The 20,621-nt window shown below is 60.1% G+C and overlaps 1 protein-coding gene across 6 annotated transcripts in view; it reads right to left on the reverse strand.

Annotated features, from left to right (window-relative positions):
• The window catches only part of TAFA5 (TAFA chemokine like family member 5), a 346,235-nt gene that overhangs the window by 185,190 nt on the left and 140,424 nt on the right, over window positions 1-20,621 (reverse strand). For all 6 annotated transcript variants that reach the window (XM_070506703.1, XM_044777576.2, XM_070506704.1 and 3 more), the window contains exon 2: window positions 4,948-5,097. In XM_070506703.1, the coding sequence (XP_070362804.1) occupies window positions 4,948-5,097 (150 nt within the window). The remainder of the gene's footprint in view (window positions 1-4,947; window positions 5,098-20,621) is intronic.

Raw genomic sequence — 20,621 nt, forward strand, 5'->3', positions numbered from 1 at the left:
GTCTGGGCACCCTTGTCAAAAATCACTTAATGATCCCTGTTAAGGGTTCATTTCTGGACTCTCGATTCTTTGCACCTCCTTCTAAATGAGGAGGCCTCCCAGCTCCATCCTGGACCCTCTTGGGGATTTGCACTTCCTCGCTGATCCAGAACCGTCACAGCCATCTGCACACAGACCCCTCCTACACATTTATCCCTGCTCCACACTTCCTCAGCAGAGTCCCTAAGGCCACATCTGGGACACACATGTCTCATGTATTGCTGAGAAAAATGCAAATGGGGGACAAAGTGGCTCCCTAAGCTGGGTACCAGTTGAGTGAGGGCCTGTGCGCATCGCATCTCATTTCACCCTAAGGGAAGCGTGATGATGTCCACTGTTATCCCAATCTGTGGATGAAGACAGGGGCCTGGCCCCGGCGCACCCTCTGGTGACCACAAGCAGGGCCTGGGGGCATGACTTTCCACTCCACAGCCCGGGAGTCTTTTGCATCCCAGGCCCCCTGAAAGGAAAAGCACGTTATGAGTTCTGATCCTAATGTGCAGGCATGTGATGGGGCATACTCTGTGCTCGAGAACACAAGGAAATGGCCACCTAGAAGAAAGGCAGGCCCACAGCAGGTGTGGATGGTCCATTGCATCAGCCAGCAGGTCCCGGCAGAGCCTTCAGAGAGCCTGGCCGGCCACGCGCTGAGGGCAGCTCTGACTTCCCGAAGCCTCTCCAGACGTGTGCCAGCCCCAGTTACTCGCTCCTCCTGGGCGGCCAGCTGCAGCCCTCGCAACAGGCCTGGCAGAACTCAGACACTGGCCTGCCCTCCCCCTGGGCTCCCAGGGACAACTGCCCGGCCCAGGCCAGAGACTCCTGCCTTCACCTTTTGCCCCCATGGCCAGGGCGGTGCTGCTTCAGAAACAAGCTCTCCTCTCCCAATGGCCTGCGCCAGGCCCCTGGCACCGGGCAGCCTTCTGTACTTTGATTTCTTCTTTTTTTTTCTGAGGAAGATTAGCACTGAGCTAACATCTGCTGCCAATCCTCCTCTTTTAACTGAGGAAGACTGGCCCTGAGCTAACATCCGTGCCCACCTTCCTCTACTCTATATGTGGGACGCCTACCACAGCATGGCTTGTCAAGCGGTGCCATGTCCGCACCCGGGATCCGAACCAGCGAACCCCAAGGCGCTCGAAGCGGAACATGTGAAGTTAACCACTCAGCCATGGGGCCGGACCCCTTTCCTTTGATTTTTTTAAGACAGTTTCACGGGAACACAGCTGACGGGAGGAAGACCTCCACTTATAAAGAAAGATGCTGCCTCAGCGGGAGGGAGAGTCGGCTCTGGGTGGCTTTCTGCTGCGTGCCGGGAGGCTTGGGGACAGGGCCTCCGTCATCACTGCGGCACCGTGGTGGCCTGGGGACCAGCGTGTTTCCACTGACGGGCAGAGGGGCCTCAGAGCTCTACACAACAACTAGGCATGGTAGAGGCAGGCTTGGCCCCTTGTTACCTGTGGCATCCATGACTGGGCAGCCCTAAGGTGAGGTTCTGTCCTGTATTTGGGGTTTAGGACGCTGAACCCTGCAGAGATGACTGGGGTTCATTTGAGGACCTCTTTCCTGACGGGTCTCTAGTCTGGAACAACTCCAGGCAGGAACGGTGGGTCACAGAGCTGCCACACACAGGCTAGGGAGAGGCTGACCCGGAAACGCTTCGAGCGCAGAGACAGGAGCAGGAGTTCTCCTCCCTCCACTATCCCCTTCCATCCAAGAAGAGAAGCTATCCTGGTGAACTCCTCTTCATCCCTCAGTACCCTGTTCAAATGTCCCCTCATGGATGCAGCTTTGCCAAGGTCCTGGGGAGGAAGAGATGGTGGTACTCTGGGTCCCATGGCCCCTTCCCCACTGTCTGGACCCCAGCCCACAGCACTGCTGCACTGGGTGCTTGAGTCACCCTTCCCTTACACGTCTCCTCCAGCCCTGAGCGTACACCTTGTTTGAATGAACGAGTGAGCGAATGAACAAACAAACAAATAAGCTGATTAATAAATGGTTCAACAACTGAACAGAATTGACACAGACGTGAGCCAGCTTCCAAGCACCCACATTCAACAGACACAGTAGAGTTGGCATAAGCTATCCCAATTTAAACCCAGCTCGCATTAAATTCCGACCGCCCTGGCGTGGCACAAGTTTTCTCTTGAGCAGACACACTTCATACGTGAGGCAACTTATTATGCACGCAGAGCGGGAAAATAGAAAAGCAAAAATTAAATTAGATGGCAGCTTGGAAAATGCCCACTGTGCAAAAAGCACCAGCTAACGCATTTGCCCGGCCTCCCTTGAAAATGGCCAGTTTTAATTTGGGTCTCTGGGACCCGCTCCGCAGGCCCTGGGGGTCTCCCGGGGAGAGGGCAAGTGCCGGGTTTCGGATGAGCAGCCCCAGATTCAATTAGTGATCAACTGTGCCCCCCTCCCCGCGGCCTGCAGGCTAATGAGGAGAGAGGCAGGGACATGGCTGCCAGTGCCTCTCCCTCCCTCTAGTCTCGGGAAGAATCAATCAACGTCAGCCGACAAGGCCCGCGCGCCGTCACGTGTGAGCTTGTCCCCATTACCGGAGCCGGAGACGGTGGCGGCATGCGGGAGCATTAATTCCCTTCATTGGGATCAAGATGGCTGGCCCCTCGTCCGCACCTGCCCTGGACTCAGGCTGGCAGGACGGAGATCTAGAATCAGAGAGCCGCCCGGGAGTGGCACACACCTGGGTGTTTAAACACAGGACACCCACTGACAGACGTTTTAATAAGGACAAATGACAGGTTCTTACAAACAAAACCATCCCCAGGGACGGTTCCTCCTGTTCCGTTTCCCCAGAAGGCGCCAGCGGCCTTAAGAGCCCTCCATTCACCTCCAGCCCCCGACACGGCGCAGCCAGCCTCCTTTGCCACAATCTCCCGAGTGTCTCTGACGTCCCCAAAAGGATGGCAGCACAGGCGCTGCCACATGGCTGTGGGGTCTGTGGGGCCTGGGTGGTCGGTGAGCCGACAGCCCCGGGCCTTCAGGGAGCTTCTGGGTGGCCAGGCTCTGCAGGCGAGGCCCCCACGTGGCCACACCTGAGCCACCAGCTCGGTCCCAAGGTGCACGGGCGCCTGGGTCACGAGTGGCGTGGGCTGGGCCTGCCCCCTCCGGCCAGGAGCCCTGGGCCCTCACCTGCTCCTGGTCTTTCCTGCTGGACGCCCAGTGGGGCTCGAGCTCCCGGCTATGGACCCCAGGCAGACTCACTGCAGAGCCACGTGCCCAGACAGTCTGAGGACAGGTTCATCAGTGACATGCGCGGGGTCCCTGATCCAACCAGCTCCAGACCCTGAGGTGGCTTCAAGGCCCTGCTGACCCCTTCCTGGCGGCCTTTCTGGCCTTGGGGGCTGCACTGGGACCTGCCTAGCTCGTCAGAAAGCCCTCCCCAAGGTCCCACAGTTATGATTGTGTCCTTGCTCCCAACGTCCCCCACCCATCACTGGGGCCTCTCTGAGCTGGCTGCCAGCGCTCAGGATGTCTCAGCTCCAGGTGCGGCACTTCTCAGGTGACTGTCACGAACACTGGTATTATCCCCGTGTCGGAGATCAGAGTAGAGGCGGGCTCCTGAGCAGAGGCAGTGGGTTTGAGCTGGGGAGCCTGTGTCCCAGAGCCCTACACAGAGGCTGCAGGGCAGGGGGCCCCCAACCAGAAGCCCCAGATCCCAAATCCAGCTCTAGAAGACCCTGGCAAGTCCCTCTCTGCCCCTGTGGGAGGGAGTGGCTGAACCCTGGGACCTGGCCACCGTGACGTGCTGTGACCACGTCTCCTGAAGCCCCCGAGGAACCAAGGCCCCCGCAGACCCCTGTGTGGGGTCATCCACCCCAAGGAACCTGGACGGACACAAAGCTGCTGCTGGCCAGGCCCACAGGAGCCCCCCAAGACCACCTCAGGAGAGGGGGGGGGGTCTCTCTGCCTGCTCTGGTCACAGGCGCTGGCAGGGCTCTGGCCTTGCTCTGATGCCCACCTGCCCGCGCCCTCCCACATCCACCCCCTATCCCTGACCCCTGGCTGGTGTTGGCACCAGACCCCTTCCCCGACCATCTGCCTTGGGGTGCCAGGTCTCACCCTGCACCGCCTGGGCCTGGGCCAGTTCTCCCAGGGGTTGCACACGTCAGCCTCCTCTCCTAGTGGATGGATGGACCCAGGATGAGACCAACAGCAGCTGCATAGGCTCCCTTCCTCCTTGTAAAGACCACCTGTGATTCTGTTTCCAAAGACGGACCCCAAAGGTACAGCCTCCCCTACACACGGTGCCTTTCTGAGTGTTAACAGAGCAGAGATGTTAACAGGGCACATCCTATTGACCACACCATTCAACCTCTGGTGGCCCTGTAGGAGGTCACCATCAGCCCCCTGCATAGGCTCATTGGCTTGTCCTCGGAGCCCTGGTGGACGAGGCCCTTCTGCACAGCACTAAACGGGGGCCTGCGGGTGCCTGACACTTGCCTGACCCAGAGGAAGAGGAGCCCACCACCTGGCTGGCAGCCTCCGTCAGAAACCACATGCGATGGGGTAGCAGCATCCAGAGCCACCAGCCGTCTTGCGGATGGCCTGGCCTCTGCTCCCGTCTGCCCACAGCAACTTGGAGGACCCGCAGCCTCCAGACCAGTAACTCCCTGCAACCACGCCTGGGGACCTCGCTCCCCGCCATCTGCGTCCCCAGCACCCTGGACACCGAGCCCACAGCCAGCAGTCAGCCCACAGGTGCACAAGCCAACGCTGCCCCCAGGAGCAGCCACACTGGACAAGACAGTCAGCCTGAGGCCTGATCTTGAGAACAAGGGCACCCCACGGAACATTCTGGGTGGGTGGGGGCCCTGTGTCGGGTGGACGCCTGCCGTGCAGCCTCCCCTGGCCCTCAGTGGGGTCACCTGGGCCATGGGCTCTTACCGTCCACGCAGGCGGGCCGGGCCCTCGTGGTGCCCGCAATCTGCCCCTTTCTGCACGCACAGCGAGCTGTCTGCCGGGCGATCGTCCTCCGTGGCTGGCTGCTGTCCCGGTCCAGCGTCACAATTTCACAGGTGCCGGCGGCCAGCTGACCTACAAGAGAGGCACAGATGTGGGTTGAGTGGCCGTCCCCTGGAGACAAGCCACTCACCATCTTGCTCTGCAAAGGGGCCCACAGTAGCCACAGGGAGACCGTCTTCCCACAGGAGACGTCGCCAGCACCTCCAATGACGCTTTCAGGAACCCGCTTTATAAAAGCTGCACACTGGATGGGGCCAGTTGACCTTGACTTCCACGCAACATCACGGTGGTGGCCCTGACTCGGGAGATAGGAAATTAAACATGGGCCCATCTCGGTTGCACCAGAAATGAAGACTGAGCCACAGAGGAAGCCTCTAACACTGTCAGGCATTCTGATCTCAGGAACTTGGATGACACAAAGCCCAGCGACCTGAATCCACACTGGGCCCCTCAGCTCAGTGCCCAAGCTGGCCTGAGGGTGGGGACACCACCACAGACCCTCTCCCAGGTCTGGTGACAGCTTCACAAGCTGCCGGTCCAGGAGGTAGAAACCTCACATCCGGACAGAGCTGAGAGCCATGGGATCTGGACAGAACCCTCCACGCCGGGCCGTCTCCCTCCCACAGGCTGGGGCATACACACGCACGCACACATGCACACGAGACGCACACACAGATGCAGCTACACAGGAAGTGCAGATGTGCACGCTGCACGTGCCTGGTAGATGGACAGGCAGCACACCGCACACAGGTTTGCACAGGCGGGACTCAGGGGTGAACACGCTGAGGCCGAGAGGCACAGAGACCCACAGGCCACACAAGTACACACAGCGCTGCTCGTACTGTGTACATGTGACCTGGACACGCAAACAAACACAGAGACACTCACACAGGGTGCAAGTGCCTGTGTAGATGCATACACATGGGTGCACACAGGCTGCCTGACATGCCCCACACTCCTGCTGGCCCCATGGACACTGTCCCAGCTCCCGCAGAGCACAGGACGCGGGCGGCACGGCTCTGTGGCCTGCATCTGGCTCTGGGCCATCCCAGCGTGCAGAGAAGGGACGCGCTCCGTTTGAAGGCGACGACTCAAGGAATTTGACTGGCTTCCTCACCCCTCACATGTCTGAAATCCTAGGGAGAGCACCCATCTCTCTGAGGCCCCGGGCCCACTGTCCCGGCAGAAGGATAACCCTGCGTCCTTTCAGACACCACTCTGCTGTCAAACGCACACAGGCTCCACTAGTGAGTACTGAGTGCTGACACCAAGACAGACAGCGCCAGCACTCGAGGCGGGCGGTGAAGATGAAACCTGGCTGCCACGCCCAGCGGGAGGGAGGCTAGGGGTCCTCCCCTTGCTCCGTCAGTGCAGCCCCGGGCCACGCCCACGCTGCGACTCTGGGCTGCCCCTTGGCTGGTTTGTTCCCACCTGGCCACGAAGCCTTGGCCTCCACCTGGGCACCCACCCTGTAGAACCCCGCGGAGGCCTCACTCACTCAAGTGCCCTGCTCTGTCAGTTACTCAGGAAATAGCCAGTGCCGACAGCATGCTGTCCTCTGTTTGGGCCCTGGGACCACAATGTGAGTGAAGCAGATGGCGTTCTGCCCTGGGGGGCTCCTCCCAGTGGGGGAGATGGCTGCACACAGATGCAGGGACATGGGGGTCAGCAGGAACACAGGACAATGAGGGGGGATGGTGCTGTGGCTCAGAACAGGGAACAATGAGCAGGTGATACCTGGAGGGGACCCTGGGTGCAGGTGGAGGAGGGTGGTGGCCCCTGCTGCTCCTGGCTGCCGATCAGTCAGCCCCAGTGTCTGCCCACCACACTCCTGCTGGCACCTGCCCCTGCTGCCACCTCAGGCCCTCTCCTGCAGGCAGCCCCCTGGGTCCTCCGGGCAGCGCACTGCACGGGATGGTGCCTGCCTTTCTGTCACCTCCAGGTCCCCACCCGAGCCCAGAGCCAAGGCTAGGTCAGGCACGGCACAAGCCGGCAGGATGAAGCATGTGGAGTAGCCACCTGCTCTGCTGGCCTGGGGCCGTCCAGGCTGCCCTCTACCCTGGCGGTGTCGTGTCTGGGTGTGAGCCAAGAGGCCCCAGGCGTCTACAGTGGGCACCAGACATGCCGGTCCGGAGCTCAGAGGTGCTGTGCACAGGGGCCCCAACCCAGCTGCCCAGAGCCAGCCGGGGACAGCCCATGAGGCTGGTGTAGGGGGACCATACAGGTGCGGGACGAAGGACGTGGGGCACCTCCTCACCAACCACCGGGACCCCCTCGCTGAGCAGAACCCCATCCCATGGCCAACACCCCGAGGCCACCTCCCCTGAAGGCTTTGGCTGCAAATTTTTACTCTCACTGGCTAATTACACACAAATTATGTACTGTCCTAAGAATGAGACAAAAATAAATAAATCGACCCACAAATAAATAAGTGGGCAAACAAATGCAGCAGAGAGAAGTGGTCCAGGCTAATGAGGTGACGCTTCCTGGCAACAGCAGAGGTCAGAGGCTCAGAGACGTGGTGACAGGCACCTCTGCCTCACGGGCCCCCGAGCACGGTGGGGTTGCAGATGTGGATAAAGATGCAGATGTGGACAAGGATGTGGGGATTTACTGGCTGGTCCCACACCGTGATCTGCAGTCGGCCAGTGCGTGGGCTCCCTCCCGGCAGCTATTTTAAGCTCTGCAGGTTGACACGGGGCACTCTGCTATTCCCAGTTCTCGCTGCCGCCCACCCGGACTCCAGGCACCTCTGGCTGATGTCACGGCCGGCAGAGGCCCATCTCCCAGGCACCTAGGGCCAGTGGCCTCCTCACAGCCAGAGGGCAGGGGGCAGTTCTTAGGAGCCGCCCGCCTACTGCAGCTGAGCGGAGACCCAGGGTGGCCGTGCTGTCACTGAGCCGAGGACTCCTTGATGTGTCTCTTCTGCTTCCATAGGGTCACTGGCCATGGTGGATTAGGGCTCACCCTAAGGGCCTCCTCTTAACTTGCCCACAGTTGCAAAGACCCCATTTCTGTGAAAGGCCACATTCACAGGTAGGGGGTTAGGACCCAAACATATCTTTTTGGGGGACACCATTCAACCTAAAAACGGAACAACACCAACCTCTGTGTGAGACGCGGACATGCCCGACTTGGAAGGAGATGCACGTCGACCTGCGGGGTGCACACCCTGCACAGCTGTCTTCGGGAGATCGTGTGTCCCCAGCTTTTAGCTCGTTACCAGCTGACAAGGCGTCCAGGACTCAGCCGGAGTGCCAGGGCCAGCCCGGCTCCATCCGTCTACACAGCTGTCCCGTGGCTGCCGTGGCCGCCCCTCCTCAGGGTCTCTGCCCACATTTCTCACCCAGTCAATTCCATGTTTGGGTTGGTTTTCTGCAGACCCTGAGGCCCTCCTCCTGAGCTTTCACCCCGGGCTCCTTCGCATCCTCCTCAGCCTGCGTTGTGACCATCTTCCAGGGCTGGCCTCATCTTCTTGGGGTGTTGTCCCTGCCTCCTGGAGGAGCTAATGATAAACGCCCCAATCCCCGCCAGTCTGCTCCCCGGGGCTCCACTCCGCTTCCACGGATGCGGGCACCCGGTGTCCCCTGACGACAGTTACAAATGCCAGGTCTCCTGGGAGGCCCAAGGGGCAGTCCAGGACTCTTGGAAGCAAGCAGCCCAGGTGAAGGGCAAGGGGACAGAGATGGAGTGGCAGTGGGTCAGCAGCTGGGCCCAAAATAGAGGCACCGAGAAACCCGAGGTGCCTGGGGGGCTCGGAGGAGCCGGCGGTCCTCAGACACTTGGTGGCTCTTACACCACGAGCTGAATGTTTCCAGCAGGTCACGCGGCTGAACACGGAGATCAGGTATCAGATGGGTGGTCACCTCGAACCGTGTGCACGCTCAATGTGACAGAGAAGAATCAGCCAGGGCTGGGCCTCCACGCAGCCCTGCCTGTGCTAACGGTTCCACTCTGGGAGCCGATCATCCAACTAAGGCTATAAGTTCAACATGGGCCCTAACCCACTGCTACCCAGTACTTGGAACACAACCATCTGCTTCTGAACTCACAAACTTGTGTGGACACAATGGAGCACTCGCTCCAGGAGCTGGACCCTCCCTGTCCGTCCACACTCCCCTGGGCACACCAAGACCCGCTCGGCTTGGAGGAAATCCACTGCACCTTATTTGGCCGGTGCCCAAGTTTGGGGCGGGGTGAGGGGATGAGCAGCAGGCTGGCCCTGGGCACAGTGGGCCACACCGGTCACTTCTAACGCAGAGCTGAGGTGCGACAGCGCCCTTGACACCCCGGGGGCTCCGCCCAGAGCTGGTACAGGTGGGCCCCCTGCCCTCAGAAATCCCTCTGTGCCATGCGGGTCTCCAGTTGGCTGTGAAGACCTCACTGCCTTGCGCCTCAGCCCTGCATGTCCCCTGACTGGGCCAGCGGCATACCAACCTGAGCCAGATCCAGGGCAGAGGACGCGTATCTTGGCCGCAGGGCCTGGCCCGTGCACCTGGAGTGGAGGCCGCGGGCCCCTAAGACACCCCCACCCTGGGCACAGCCCTCCACAGGCCCCACCGTCCCGTCCCATCATCCCCAGCTCCTGAAGCTCTGAGGGCAGTGGGGCGGCCGGCTGGGCCCCGACGGAGCTGCACGTCACACGCCAAGCAGAGCACACATGTGGACCCCAAGGCCTGGGTGGCACCACTGGTCAAAGCCGTGAGCACACAGGGCACTGGGCTCGGCCGGGGGTCGAGTGGAGCTGGGGGCCAGGCCCAGGACGAGGCAGATAGGCTTGGTAGGGCCAGCTCCACTCTCCTCCAGGTTCTCGCCCTCTGACAGCTGAGCCCCCCCCAAACACTCACCCCTCCCAGAGGGGCCTCTCAGGGGGCTGACGCAGGTCCCGGGAGGGGCGCTGGGGCCACGAGGTGAGCACACAGCTAGGACGCTTCCAGAGCCTGGGGCCCCCTGCTTCCTGCCCATCCTCCTCCTCTCTCAGCTCGTCTCTGCTCTCTCTCCACCACACACACACACACACACACACACACACACACAGATACACACATACAAACACACAAATATACACACAGGTATGTACACAGAGATACATACATACGAACACACAGATATACACACAGACACATATGAACACAAATATACTCAATGGTACACACATATGAACACACAAATATACTCACAGATATACACATACGAACACACAGATATACACACATGGATACACACATGAACACAAATATATACACAGATATGCACACACAGATACACATACACACAAATATACTCACACACATATGAACACACAAATATACTCACAAATACACACATGGATATAAACAAACACACAAATATACACACAGATACATATGAATGGATACACACATATAAACACATAGGAGGCCACACAGACACATGGATATGCACACAGATACGCACACGTGGATATAAACATACAGATATACACACGGATAGACATATACAAACACACGGATATACACACAGGCACACATGCAACCTCAGGACTCACAGAGGGGCCTGTGTGCGGGGCTCCAGGGCAGGGCTGGGTCCAGGTGGGGAGGTGGCCTCATCCCCAGGCTCGAGACAGGGGCCCTCTGGAAACAGAGGCCAACGTACCCCAAGGTATCTGGCTCCCTGATGTCCGGAGACAAGGCAGCCCCGTGCTGACCCTCCTCCATCCTAGGGGAGCTCCGCCCTCGTCCCTTCTCCCAGGTGGGGAAGTGGAGGCTCAGGGAGGAGGCCGGCTGGCCGGGGTCACAGGCCAAGGAAGCAAAACCAGGCTGATCCAGCTGTCCCGGCTCCAGGCCGAGGCGGCGGCACGGGCGGCAGAGCATAGGGATTCCACTGTCGGGATGGGTCCCAGGGAATCCAAGCAGACCGGGACTGTGCAGGATGGGCCGGACCCACAGCTGGGGTTTCCTGGGTCACCCCAGAGCCCCAGGCAGACCCAGGGCAGGCACAAAAATCTATTAAAAAAGTTTTTTTTTAATAAAGAACTTGCCTTGCTTTTAAGACCAGAAGATAACTCTTTCAGAAATCAAACAAACCACAAATCCCCATTCTTTCTTTGACACCTACCCTCCAGCACACACACAGCCACTCACCCACCGCAGCCACCTGTGCTGAGGGGACACGGGCCAGCCTCCTTGCCCGGGTTGCCTGAACCCTCAGGCTGCGCTGGGGGTTTGGGGGCCCGGGACCCACAAATGCACACCTGTGTGCCCAGGGACGGTGCCGGGGAGTGACAGGCAGCTGCCTGGAAGATGGAAAGAAGCAGAACAGAACTTTGGAGAAGTTTTTCTCATTATAAAGGCAGCAATATAACCATTGAACAAAAACCAGATGGCAGAAAGAATTTTAAGAGAAGAAAGAAATGATCCTTTTTCCCCCAAGGATGGGCCACCCCCTGTAGCTCCTCCCAGATGGTGTCTGCGGTCAGGGTGCGCCAGGGTGGATCCGCTAAACTCCCCTTTCCAAGGCCAGCTTGTCATCACGCACAGGGACCCCTCTCCACCTGAACAACCCAGCCATGCTCCCCCCGGCCATAGTGCCTCGTCCACAGGTGGGGTCCCCCAGGGGGCTCTCGAGACAGGGGCGCAGGTTAGGATCTTCACTTCTCAGCCCCGTCCCGGCCACCGAGCACAGGAGGCAGCCTCACCTGTGTGCGGGCTCAGAGATTGGCTGGGGTTGCAGGGCTGGGACCTGAGCTCGTCACGACCGCCGGGGCAGAGGAGGCATGAACCACGCACCACCCTGGCTTCTGGCTGTGGTCTCTGAGCCTGAGAAGAAGAGCACGGCCCTTGAGAGGCCCCCCGAGGGAGCAGGCCCCACCCAGTGGCCAAGGGAAGTCTGCCTCAGTCACTAAGTGAGCGCGGGCGGGCTGTTTGTCTGTGTCAGGTATGTGGGGGTCTCCTCATGGCCAGGAGCAGCTACGGGCTCATGCATGCTCTTCACACGCACAGGACAGCGGGCATGGTGTACCTCCACACCCACCCAGGCGCCAGCTCTGACGTCCAGCCCATATGCCCTGCAGCGTGGCTGTGTGACAAACACGGTCAGGTCCAACAACCCCTAGGGCCCTGCTAGTGGCTGAACCAAACTCTGAGTGTCCCCCAGGCAGGGGGATTGAGGTGTCCAGTCTGGTGGCTCCCAGGAACCTGGGATTAGGAGCCCTGGGTGTGCAGCAGCTCTGCGGGTGGGCCCACCAGAGCAGGCCCAGGAGGGCGCTAGTGCTAGGAGGCCAGGACACAGGCCCGGCCTGGAGGTGGGGTCCCAGGCTCCATCTTCGGGGGCCACCAGCTGCGGCTGAGCTCCAGGTCTTCCTGAAGCCACTGGCCGAGAGTCAGACTCAGCCAGGCAGCTGCAGGTACCCCGACAAGGGGCCGGGGACGCCCAGCACCCACGCAGCCCTACAGGCTAAGAGCCCAGAGTTGGTCCCACTCACTGTGCTAGTCGCCTGGGGTGCCAGCGCTGGGCTGGACTGGACTTGGGGGTCCGTGCCGACCCCTCCACAACCCCCTGTAAGACGAGCGCCATTCCCATCCTTTTTGGTACAGCTTTCACAGAAACAGTGCACAGAGGCTACACCACACTCCTGGGGGTCATGTTCTTGGACCCAGGGACTCGGGCAGGGGCACCTTAAAAAAATATCTGTGGATGCAACTCCCAGGTGCGCTCTCGGCCCTTGGGGCTCTGGGTCACAGGTCCCGGGTAGCCGTGAGTGGGAGGCCCAGAGCCGAGCACACAGGCCTCCTCCACCAGCTGTTTCGCTGGTCCAGCCTACTGTTGTCAAATTCTGTTCATTCCCTGAGTCAAACCGGGCTGGATGGCAGGACCCCAGGCCTCAAAACCCTAGCATGGTCCCCAGTGACCGCTGCCCCCACCAGACGCTGAGCCCACTCACGGGAAGGATGGGGAGTGTCCTGAAGGCCAGACTCCCCCTGGTGCTGGGCTGGGCATGGGAGCCATTTCTACACCTGGACTCAGTTCACGGCCGACGGCTCCAGGTGGACGACTCTGGGCAGCCAGCGCCCTGTGGACTCCCAGGTGGGAAGGAGTCCTGGGGCGACTCGGCTGGGCCTGGGCCTCCGTGCAGCACCCCCTCATTTCTGGCGACGCACAGAAAAGCTGTTTAATCTGCCTGGGCGATGACATAAATCTGGGAGGGATGTCTGATGTGATGGATGACAGAATAAAGATTCAAAATGACTCTGACAGGCGCCGACCGAGAGGATGGCATTTAGCAGTCACAAATGTCAGTGCTGTACTTGGATCAGAATGAAAACAAGGGGCAGTCAAGGAGGCCAGCCAGTTGGAGGGCCGGCCCTGGGCAGCCGGAGCTGACCACAGGCTGGGTTACGACCTCTAGTGCATGACGTGACACAGAAGATGGGCGCCTGGGGCACGTCCCCAGCAGGGAGGAAAGGGGCCCCTGTGGGTCCCATGTGGAGCTCAGACGTGCAGCTTCCCTAGGACACACACTCACAGCCCGTCCTGGTCAAGTTTGAGGCTGGACAGGGAAGTCCTCAGCCATGCCCACCCTGCCCTGGGCCTGGGTAGCAGCCAGGTGAGAAGGCGGCTCTGCCCTCAGAGAGGGTCCAGGTGGTGCAGGCAGCGCTGAGGAAACCCACCCTGTACCAGTACTGTGAGGGAGGGCACGGCTGGGAGGGCCACGGGACCCGGAGAGGCTTGTGGACAGAGGGACGTGGGGTACTGGTGCAGCTCCCGCAGGATGGCCTGGGGCACTGCATACACAACACAGGCCATCGGTGTCCTGGGGGGAGGAGTGTCCACTCTTCTGCCTCAAGAGCAGGCCTGGTGGGTCTGGGGGAGCACCGAGTGTCCACATGCGCCCAATGGCCAGCAAGGGTCAGGGGTCTGTGTGGGCATTCTGGGTCTCCAGGGCCCTCTGGGGGGTTGCCGAGGTGGGTTACAGGGAAGCAGGCTCCAGTCACAGCTCGTGGAGGCCTCGAAACATCAGGGATCAGAAACGACCCACACGGTATCTCTGACCCGGAACGAGCTGCAGCCCAGGACGCCCCAGAGAAGGACTAGCTTCCAGAGGACGCGAGGAGGGTGGTGGCCCCGGTTTACGGAACCCTGTGTCACCACCTGCTCGTCACCGTGACTTCAGAGGACAGCGTTTTAACAGTCAAGCCCCAGGCAGAGTTCACGCACAGAAGAGCATGCCCACTGTGAGTGCGAGCCCACGAGTTCTGCACGCTTACACCAGGCACACACTGCTCCCGCCAAGAGGCAGGGCTTTTTGTCTCCCAGAAAATTCCCGCACACCCGTGGCAGCCAATTCCCGCCACCTCTGGCTCTGGACAACCACCAATCAGCTTTCAGAACGGAGCCCAGGGGACAGGAGAATATCTGCAGGATCGGGGAGAATCAGAAACGGATCGTGTCATCAGAGCTGTGGTCATTCAGATTTGTTTATTGAGCTGTTACATATAATTTTTGGGGGGTAGGGAGTAAGACTGGCCCTGAGCATACACCTGTTGCCAATCTTCCTCATTTTGCTTGAGGAAGATTGTCGCTGAGCTAACGTCTATGCCAATCTTCCTCTACTTTCTATGTGGGATGCCACCACAGGGTGGCTTGATGAGCGGTGTGCAGGTTCACGGCCAGGAACTGAACCCATGAACCCCAGGCTGTGAAAGGGGAGGGCGCGAACTTAACCACTATGCCACTGGTCCGGCCCCTATTTTTTCTTAAATCAGGATTTATCGTCAAAGACACTGTATCTATAACCCACTGGCCTAAATCACCTTCAGCCTCTTCCTTCTCTGAGAAGCCAGAGTCCTATGGCCCTGTGGTCCAGCCTGAACTGGCCAGCTGTTCCCACAACTCTGTCCCCAAGTGCGGCCACACCAACAGTGGTGACAGGCACCCAGGAGGCCCAGTGGGGACCACGAAGTGGAAGCCCTCGATCGGCCCCCAGGGGAACAGGGGTCCTTGATGTTGGGAGATGCTGGCTGGCCTCCCAAAGGCCTCAGACAGCCTCTCCACGCTGTCCTGAGCAGGCAGAGGGCTACTGCCAAGGGTGGAGCCGAAGGAGACCCAGCTCAGGAGCAGGAACGGAGCAGCCGCGCACAATTCCATCATCCCGCAAACCTCTCCACACGGGCCTGGTCTCAACACGACCTCCTGGGGTGTCAGGAGTCCGCAGGGGTGCAGAACTACTCCCCATTGCTCCAGGCCCAGCCTCGCACGCGAGGCTCACGGCAGCGGGTCCACCGGGCCCAGCCTCCCGCCGATAAGACCCAGCCGGTGTCCTGACGTCGCAGCCCCTGGAACGCAGCTCGTGAAGTTGATGCTTCGGCTCTTGTGCCTCCCGGGCTGTGGGGGAGGAGCGTGAGTCCTGGGCTGGTTGTGCCCCAGCTAGACGCCCCCAGCTGTGAGGTGGGGGTGGCAAGTCTTCCCTCGAGATGGGCCAGGGGCCGGCAGCTCCTCACAAGAAAGTCACAGGACCAGTGGGGACCGGAAAGAATCTCCAGTCCCACAGGACCCAAGGGAGACAGAGGAGCAGCAGTCCCGGGGGACCCATGGGCTCAGCACCAAGACCGTCAGATCCTTGCCTTCCCCCTGTGAGCCCACCTCTAGGAGACTCTGCTAAGGGAAGGGCGTCACTCTGAGTGTCACAGGGACAAACCAGAGAATACGGTGTGACCTTGGTGGCTGGAAATGGTGTGGACGGCTTCCCAGGCCCCGGGCAATGCTTCCCACCTGACGCCGGATTTCAGTTCAGGACACAGGGCGCCTTCGCACCACAGCATCATGATGCTCACGGGGTCTGCGGTCTCGCCACTGTGGCAGGACACTGCTTTATCCATCCCCTCGGATGGGCATCCTCATGCCGCGTGTTGTCAAATCTGCGCCTGGCTCATTCTCAAAGTGTGACAAGATGAAAAAAGACCATGTACAAAATCGGAGGGAGAAAAGATTTAAAGAACTTGCTAACAGCCATAGCAGAGGGCCGGTCTGGTGGACGCACGGGGGAGCAGGCAGTCCCTGGCTGGGGCGGAGAGGCAAGTCCTGTGCCCCGTCGGCTCACACATGCAGTGTGCATGGAGTGTTTCATCACCAGTTTAAGGCAGCCCTGGAGGAAAGCATGGCTCACAGTCGTGGGCGGGGCCACACCATGGTGATGTGGACAAAGGCGCTTGCAGCCCCAACTCAGACTCAGAGCATCAATTAGCAGATCACTATTATTACTATTTTTATTACGGGCAAAACTCACCAGCCAACTTGGCCTGAGGCCAAGAGACAAGGTGAAAAGGAGGGGTGATGGGGGGCTCCCAGGATGGAGACCACCCGGCTCTCCACCTCTGCCTGTCTGGTATACACACACGTGTGCACACACCACACACACGTCCCAGATGCCACACTGCTGTCCCAGACACACACACCCCAGCCTTACCCAGCACTGACGGTATTTGGACGTCCACCTCCATTTCCTTAGGAGGCGCTCAGGGCAAGGACTAGAGAAGACCTGCCAGAGGGACCCTCCAGACCTGCTCTCCAACACACACAGCTCCCACGTGCAGACAGCTCTACTGCACCCGCCCTCACAGCCAACGAACCACACACCTCCAGCTGGCCATGGGGCACCAAGGTGACAACAACTGGGGTTGCTAGGTGGGGGGCCCCTGCCCACTCCTGACCAGAGATGACACTGGTATGTCCTGAACCCGGGCACAGCACATCCTCTTCCTCTCACCGGTAGAAAGTGGTCCCAACTCGTGCTCAGCCACGGCTGCAGGCTGAGCCCACGCTAGTGTCATCCCCGAAGTGCAGACTCACAGCCACTCCCCCTCCAGCCCTGGTGCAGGGCGTGCTGGGCCCCGACTCTGGGAGGAAGGAGCACCAAGCGCAGAGCCCTGGGCCTCCTCAGTTGACACCAAGCCTCTCCCATCACAAAAGGAGACATCACTTCCAGATTGGAGCTGTCTAGATCCTAGCCTCGACACTGTGCTCACAAATTAAATGTTTGGTTTTATCCCTGATCATATAGACATTCAGCACAAGGATTAAAAAGTACAGAGAAAAACCCTCTTTAAGATCAGGTGGAGTATTACAGTCTCAATGTTTGAGCTGGGTTGAAATCGAGTTTGCTATTAAACCGTGGCATCAAATCCTCTGTTGCAGTTCGACTTCAATGGACTCGTTCAACACACGTGGCAGATCACCAAGCCCAGCTCCCCCGTGGGACAGGGTGGGGACCAGCTGAGGATTATCTCGGCACGACAGTGTGCCAGGCGTGATAAAGAAATTAAGCGAAATCGGGGTCTGTACAGAAGGCCATCCTCCTGTGGCCTCACACACGCAGTTACCCAGAACGGCCCAGGGCTTGGAGCAAGCTCCGCGCACATGAGCGCAGCACAACTTACAGACCTGGCAGAGCCCCGGCCGGTCCAGGCTAAGGCTGCTCCAGGCCCCGGCCAGCGGGAGGAGACAGGAGACGGGCGGCTGCACCCCAGTGAAGGCTCCACTCCCCGAGTCCTGCATGTACACGACCACACCCCGTTACTGAAGGAACATCCCCACAGTCCTCAGACTTTGGGGACCCAGAGCCAGCCGGGCCAGTCCATAGGCCCTCAGAAGTCACCCATGGGGACACCGGGGTGACAGTGTGAGTTCAGGGGTTGGCCGTGTCCTCTGCTGGGGCGTGCCCTCCTCCTTCAGGATGCAGGCTCACGGTCAAGTTGTGTAGGCACACACACGGTGGTGCGTGCACACAAAGGCAGATGTGCACGCATTCACGCGCGTATGAATTTCCTGGGCAGTCCCCGGGGGCCTGTGTGCTCTGTCCTGTGGGACTCAGCAGCCAGGGAGAAGTCCGCTCGGACCGTCCACAGGGCGGCACACCACCTGCCTGCCAAGCTCGAGGACTCTCTCATGGGCCCTTATTTGCCTTCCAGCCCCACCTCCCAGGATGGCCGCCTGTGCTCCCAGGAGCTCAGCTTTGACATACCTGCCCAGCCCGGTCCCGGGAGATACTTTCACGGCCACCCTCAGCAATGTGCCTCCATCCCCTGAATGGAGAGCTCCCTCAGCCCCTGTGCCCAGGTTGATGCCACCCTTCTGGGCCTGGAAACCCGCAGCATGGCCTGTGCTCAGGCCTGGCTCACCTGGGCTCCCAGACACACCCTGGAAGGGAATCAGGGGGCACAAGGTAGCATCAACTTGGCCCTTAACCCTGGCTGACCCCTCTATCCCCACAGCTGAACCTCCCAGCTCGTCCCCCAGGATCGGAGAGACCAGAGGTGGCACCCAAAAACTCAAATGCGGACGACCAGGAGGGAAGGGCTCCCATGGGGTTCACAGGGCCCCAGGGGCTGCCTCACCAGGTTTGCCTGTGACTTCCTGGTTCTGGCCGACAGCATCCTGCGGTCCAGACAGGCAGTTGGTCCCGCAGTGTTCCTGCCCTGATTTGGCTTTCTTCTCCCATCTTACAGATGAACCTTGACTCCACCCTGCTCTGTAATTCAGCCCCAACTTCCCCTGACTGTCCCCACTAACATAATTGTGAAATATAATTATGGCTTTTCCAGCAAAGTCAAAATCTTCTCATGGAAACTTCCCAGAATCCGGCTGGCCTCGTCCCAACCTGCTCCCATCCCGTCACGTCATCCCCCCATCCTGTCCCACAGCCGTGCTCTCTCCTCCCTGGGCAGCCCTCCCACCCGGGCGGCGTCTCTGCCCAGAGGCTGGATGAACTGGGACAAGAGGGCCAGGCGGCGGCCCATCCCACAGTGGGCTGTACCCTTCCGGAACCTTCTGCCAGCTCATCATAGAGGCGAGGAGCACCCTGCCCACTGCTTGGCCTGTCCTGCAGCCTCCTGCAGATTGGAAAACACGAGAAGAGCCCAGGAAAGCACAGCAGCTCTGCCGAGAAGGGAAGGTGGAGAGAGTGGGCTCCCCTTTACCAGCTCAGGGGCCTCCGCTGGAAGCCAGCAGCCCGGCCCCTCCAGATGTGTCAGGCCAGGCTCCGAGAGCCAGTGGGCGTCTGGATCTGCACAGGAGCCCATGGAAGGGACTGCCACGAAAGAGGAAAAGGGTAATGACACTGATTACTGCGACCGGGCCGGCTCCCCAGGGCCTCCCAAAGCCCGGATCAGAACAGCTCTACTTCAGTGGGGCTCCATGGGGGGCCGAAAATTAAAACCATGCCGCCCCTGCCCAAGCTGCCCTCCTCCCCCGACCCAGGTCCCCCGGGCCACCCGTGCGATCTGGCACCTGCCAACATGCAGCGGGGGGCACCAGAGTGGGCTGCAGGCGCCAGGTGATCTGAGCGCATGGAAGCCACCACACAGTTGTCGGGGACCTCCGCCTACACTCACCACCACTGCCGTCACTCCCCTAGGACAGGACAGTGCCCAGAGGAGGCACGCTTGTCCTTGAGATGCGAGCTTTCAGAGCCAGCTGCCACCCCAGCTGGGACCACGGCTTCAAGAAGAAAACACAGCACCCCGTCAAGGGCTGAGGTGCCCCTGACAACAGCTGGGGAGACAGACGCCTCCTGCGGAGGAGCAGCTGTTTCTGGAAGGCTCTGGGCCCCCAACCTAGGGAGGGGAGGGTCATTAGAGGTGGCCCCAGCCAGGCTTGCAAAGAGAGCAGGGCGGTTTGAAGTGGACCGTGTGAACATGTGGGTGTGTGCTCCGCCCTGGAGAAGGCTGGAGGGAGACGCCAACTCCTCACAGGACATCACAGGCCTCAGGTCCTGGCTTTCCTCCAGCCTGGCAGCGACTGCTCCCCTGCAGATCCCTGGCTGTGCCCACCCAGAAAGCCTGCCCAGGGAGCCCCTACTCACCCTTCAGGTCCAGATGGGCCCTCCCACTCACACTGCAGGCCCCCAGTGAAAGGACTCTTCTAGGGTCACTGGGTCACCCTGCCTTTCACCTCCTCTCCCTCTCGCTGGGGGGGCAGGGGACAGTGAGAACGCCGATGGCCACACAGCCCACTCCCGCCCGACATCAGCAGGCTGGGCTCACCTCTTCAGGAGCATGTTCCAGAACTAAGTCCAGCTGGCTCTCGAAAGTCCTACAAGGAGTGAGGCCACAGGGTCAGGGCTGATGGCATACCCATGGGAGGCCCCTGACTTCTCCATCAGGAGGGGACAGTTTGAGCCCTGGGACCATAGCAGCCCTGGCCTCTCTGCCAGGGGCCCTGGGTTCCCTCCGCTCCAGCTCCCCAGGAGCCGGAGGAAGATCCTTGTTGTGTGTCCTCCTCCGCATGCTGAGCCAGGCAGGTCCCAGCCCCTGCACCCCATTCCATGCTCAGTAACCCAAGAGCTCGAGGCCCAGTGAGCCAACAAAAGCCATATGAGGTCTTGATGTCCCCGACCCCACAGAGCCAACCCAGGCCTCCAGAACCCCAATTGGTGACTTCATCCAGGCCTGCTTCTGCCAGGGCTGCATGAAAACCATCCAGGAGGCCCCGTCCTCTCTGCAGGGATGACAGAAGGAGCAGGTTGACCATAGCTACCAGCCCTGATACTGGCCACCGAGCGGGGGTAGAGCCCCCAACAGCAGTACCGAGGCCCCTCCGGACCGGGAGGACTCTCCAGGCTC

The sequence above is a fragment of the Equus asinus genome, chromosome 4, assembly GCF_041296235.1.
Source record: "Equus asinus isolate D_3611 breed Donkey chromosome 4, EquAss-T2T_v2, whole genome shotgun sequence".
Lineage (NCBI taxonomy): Eukaryota > Metazoa > Chordata > Mammalia > Perissodactyla > Equidae > Equus > Equus asinus.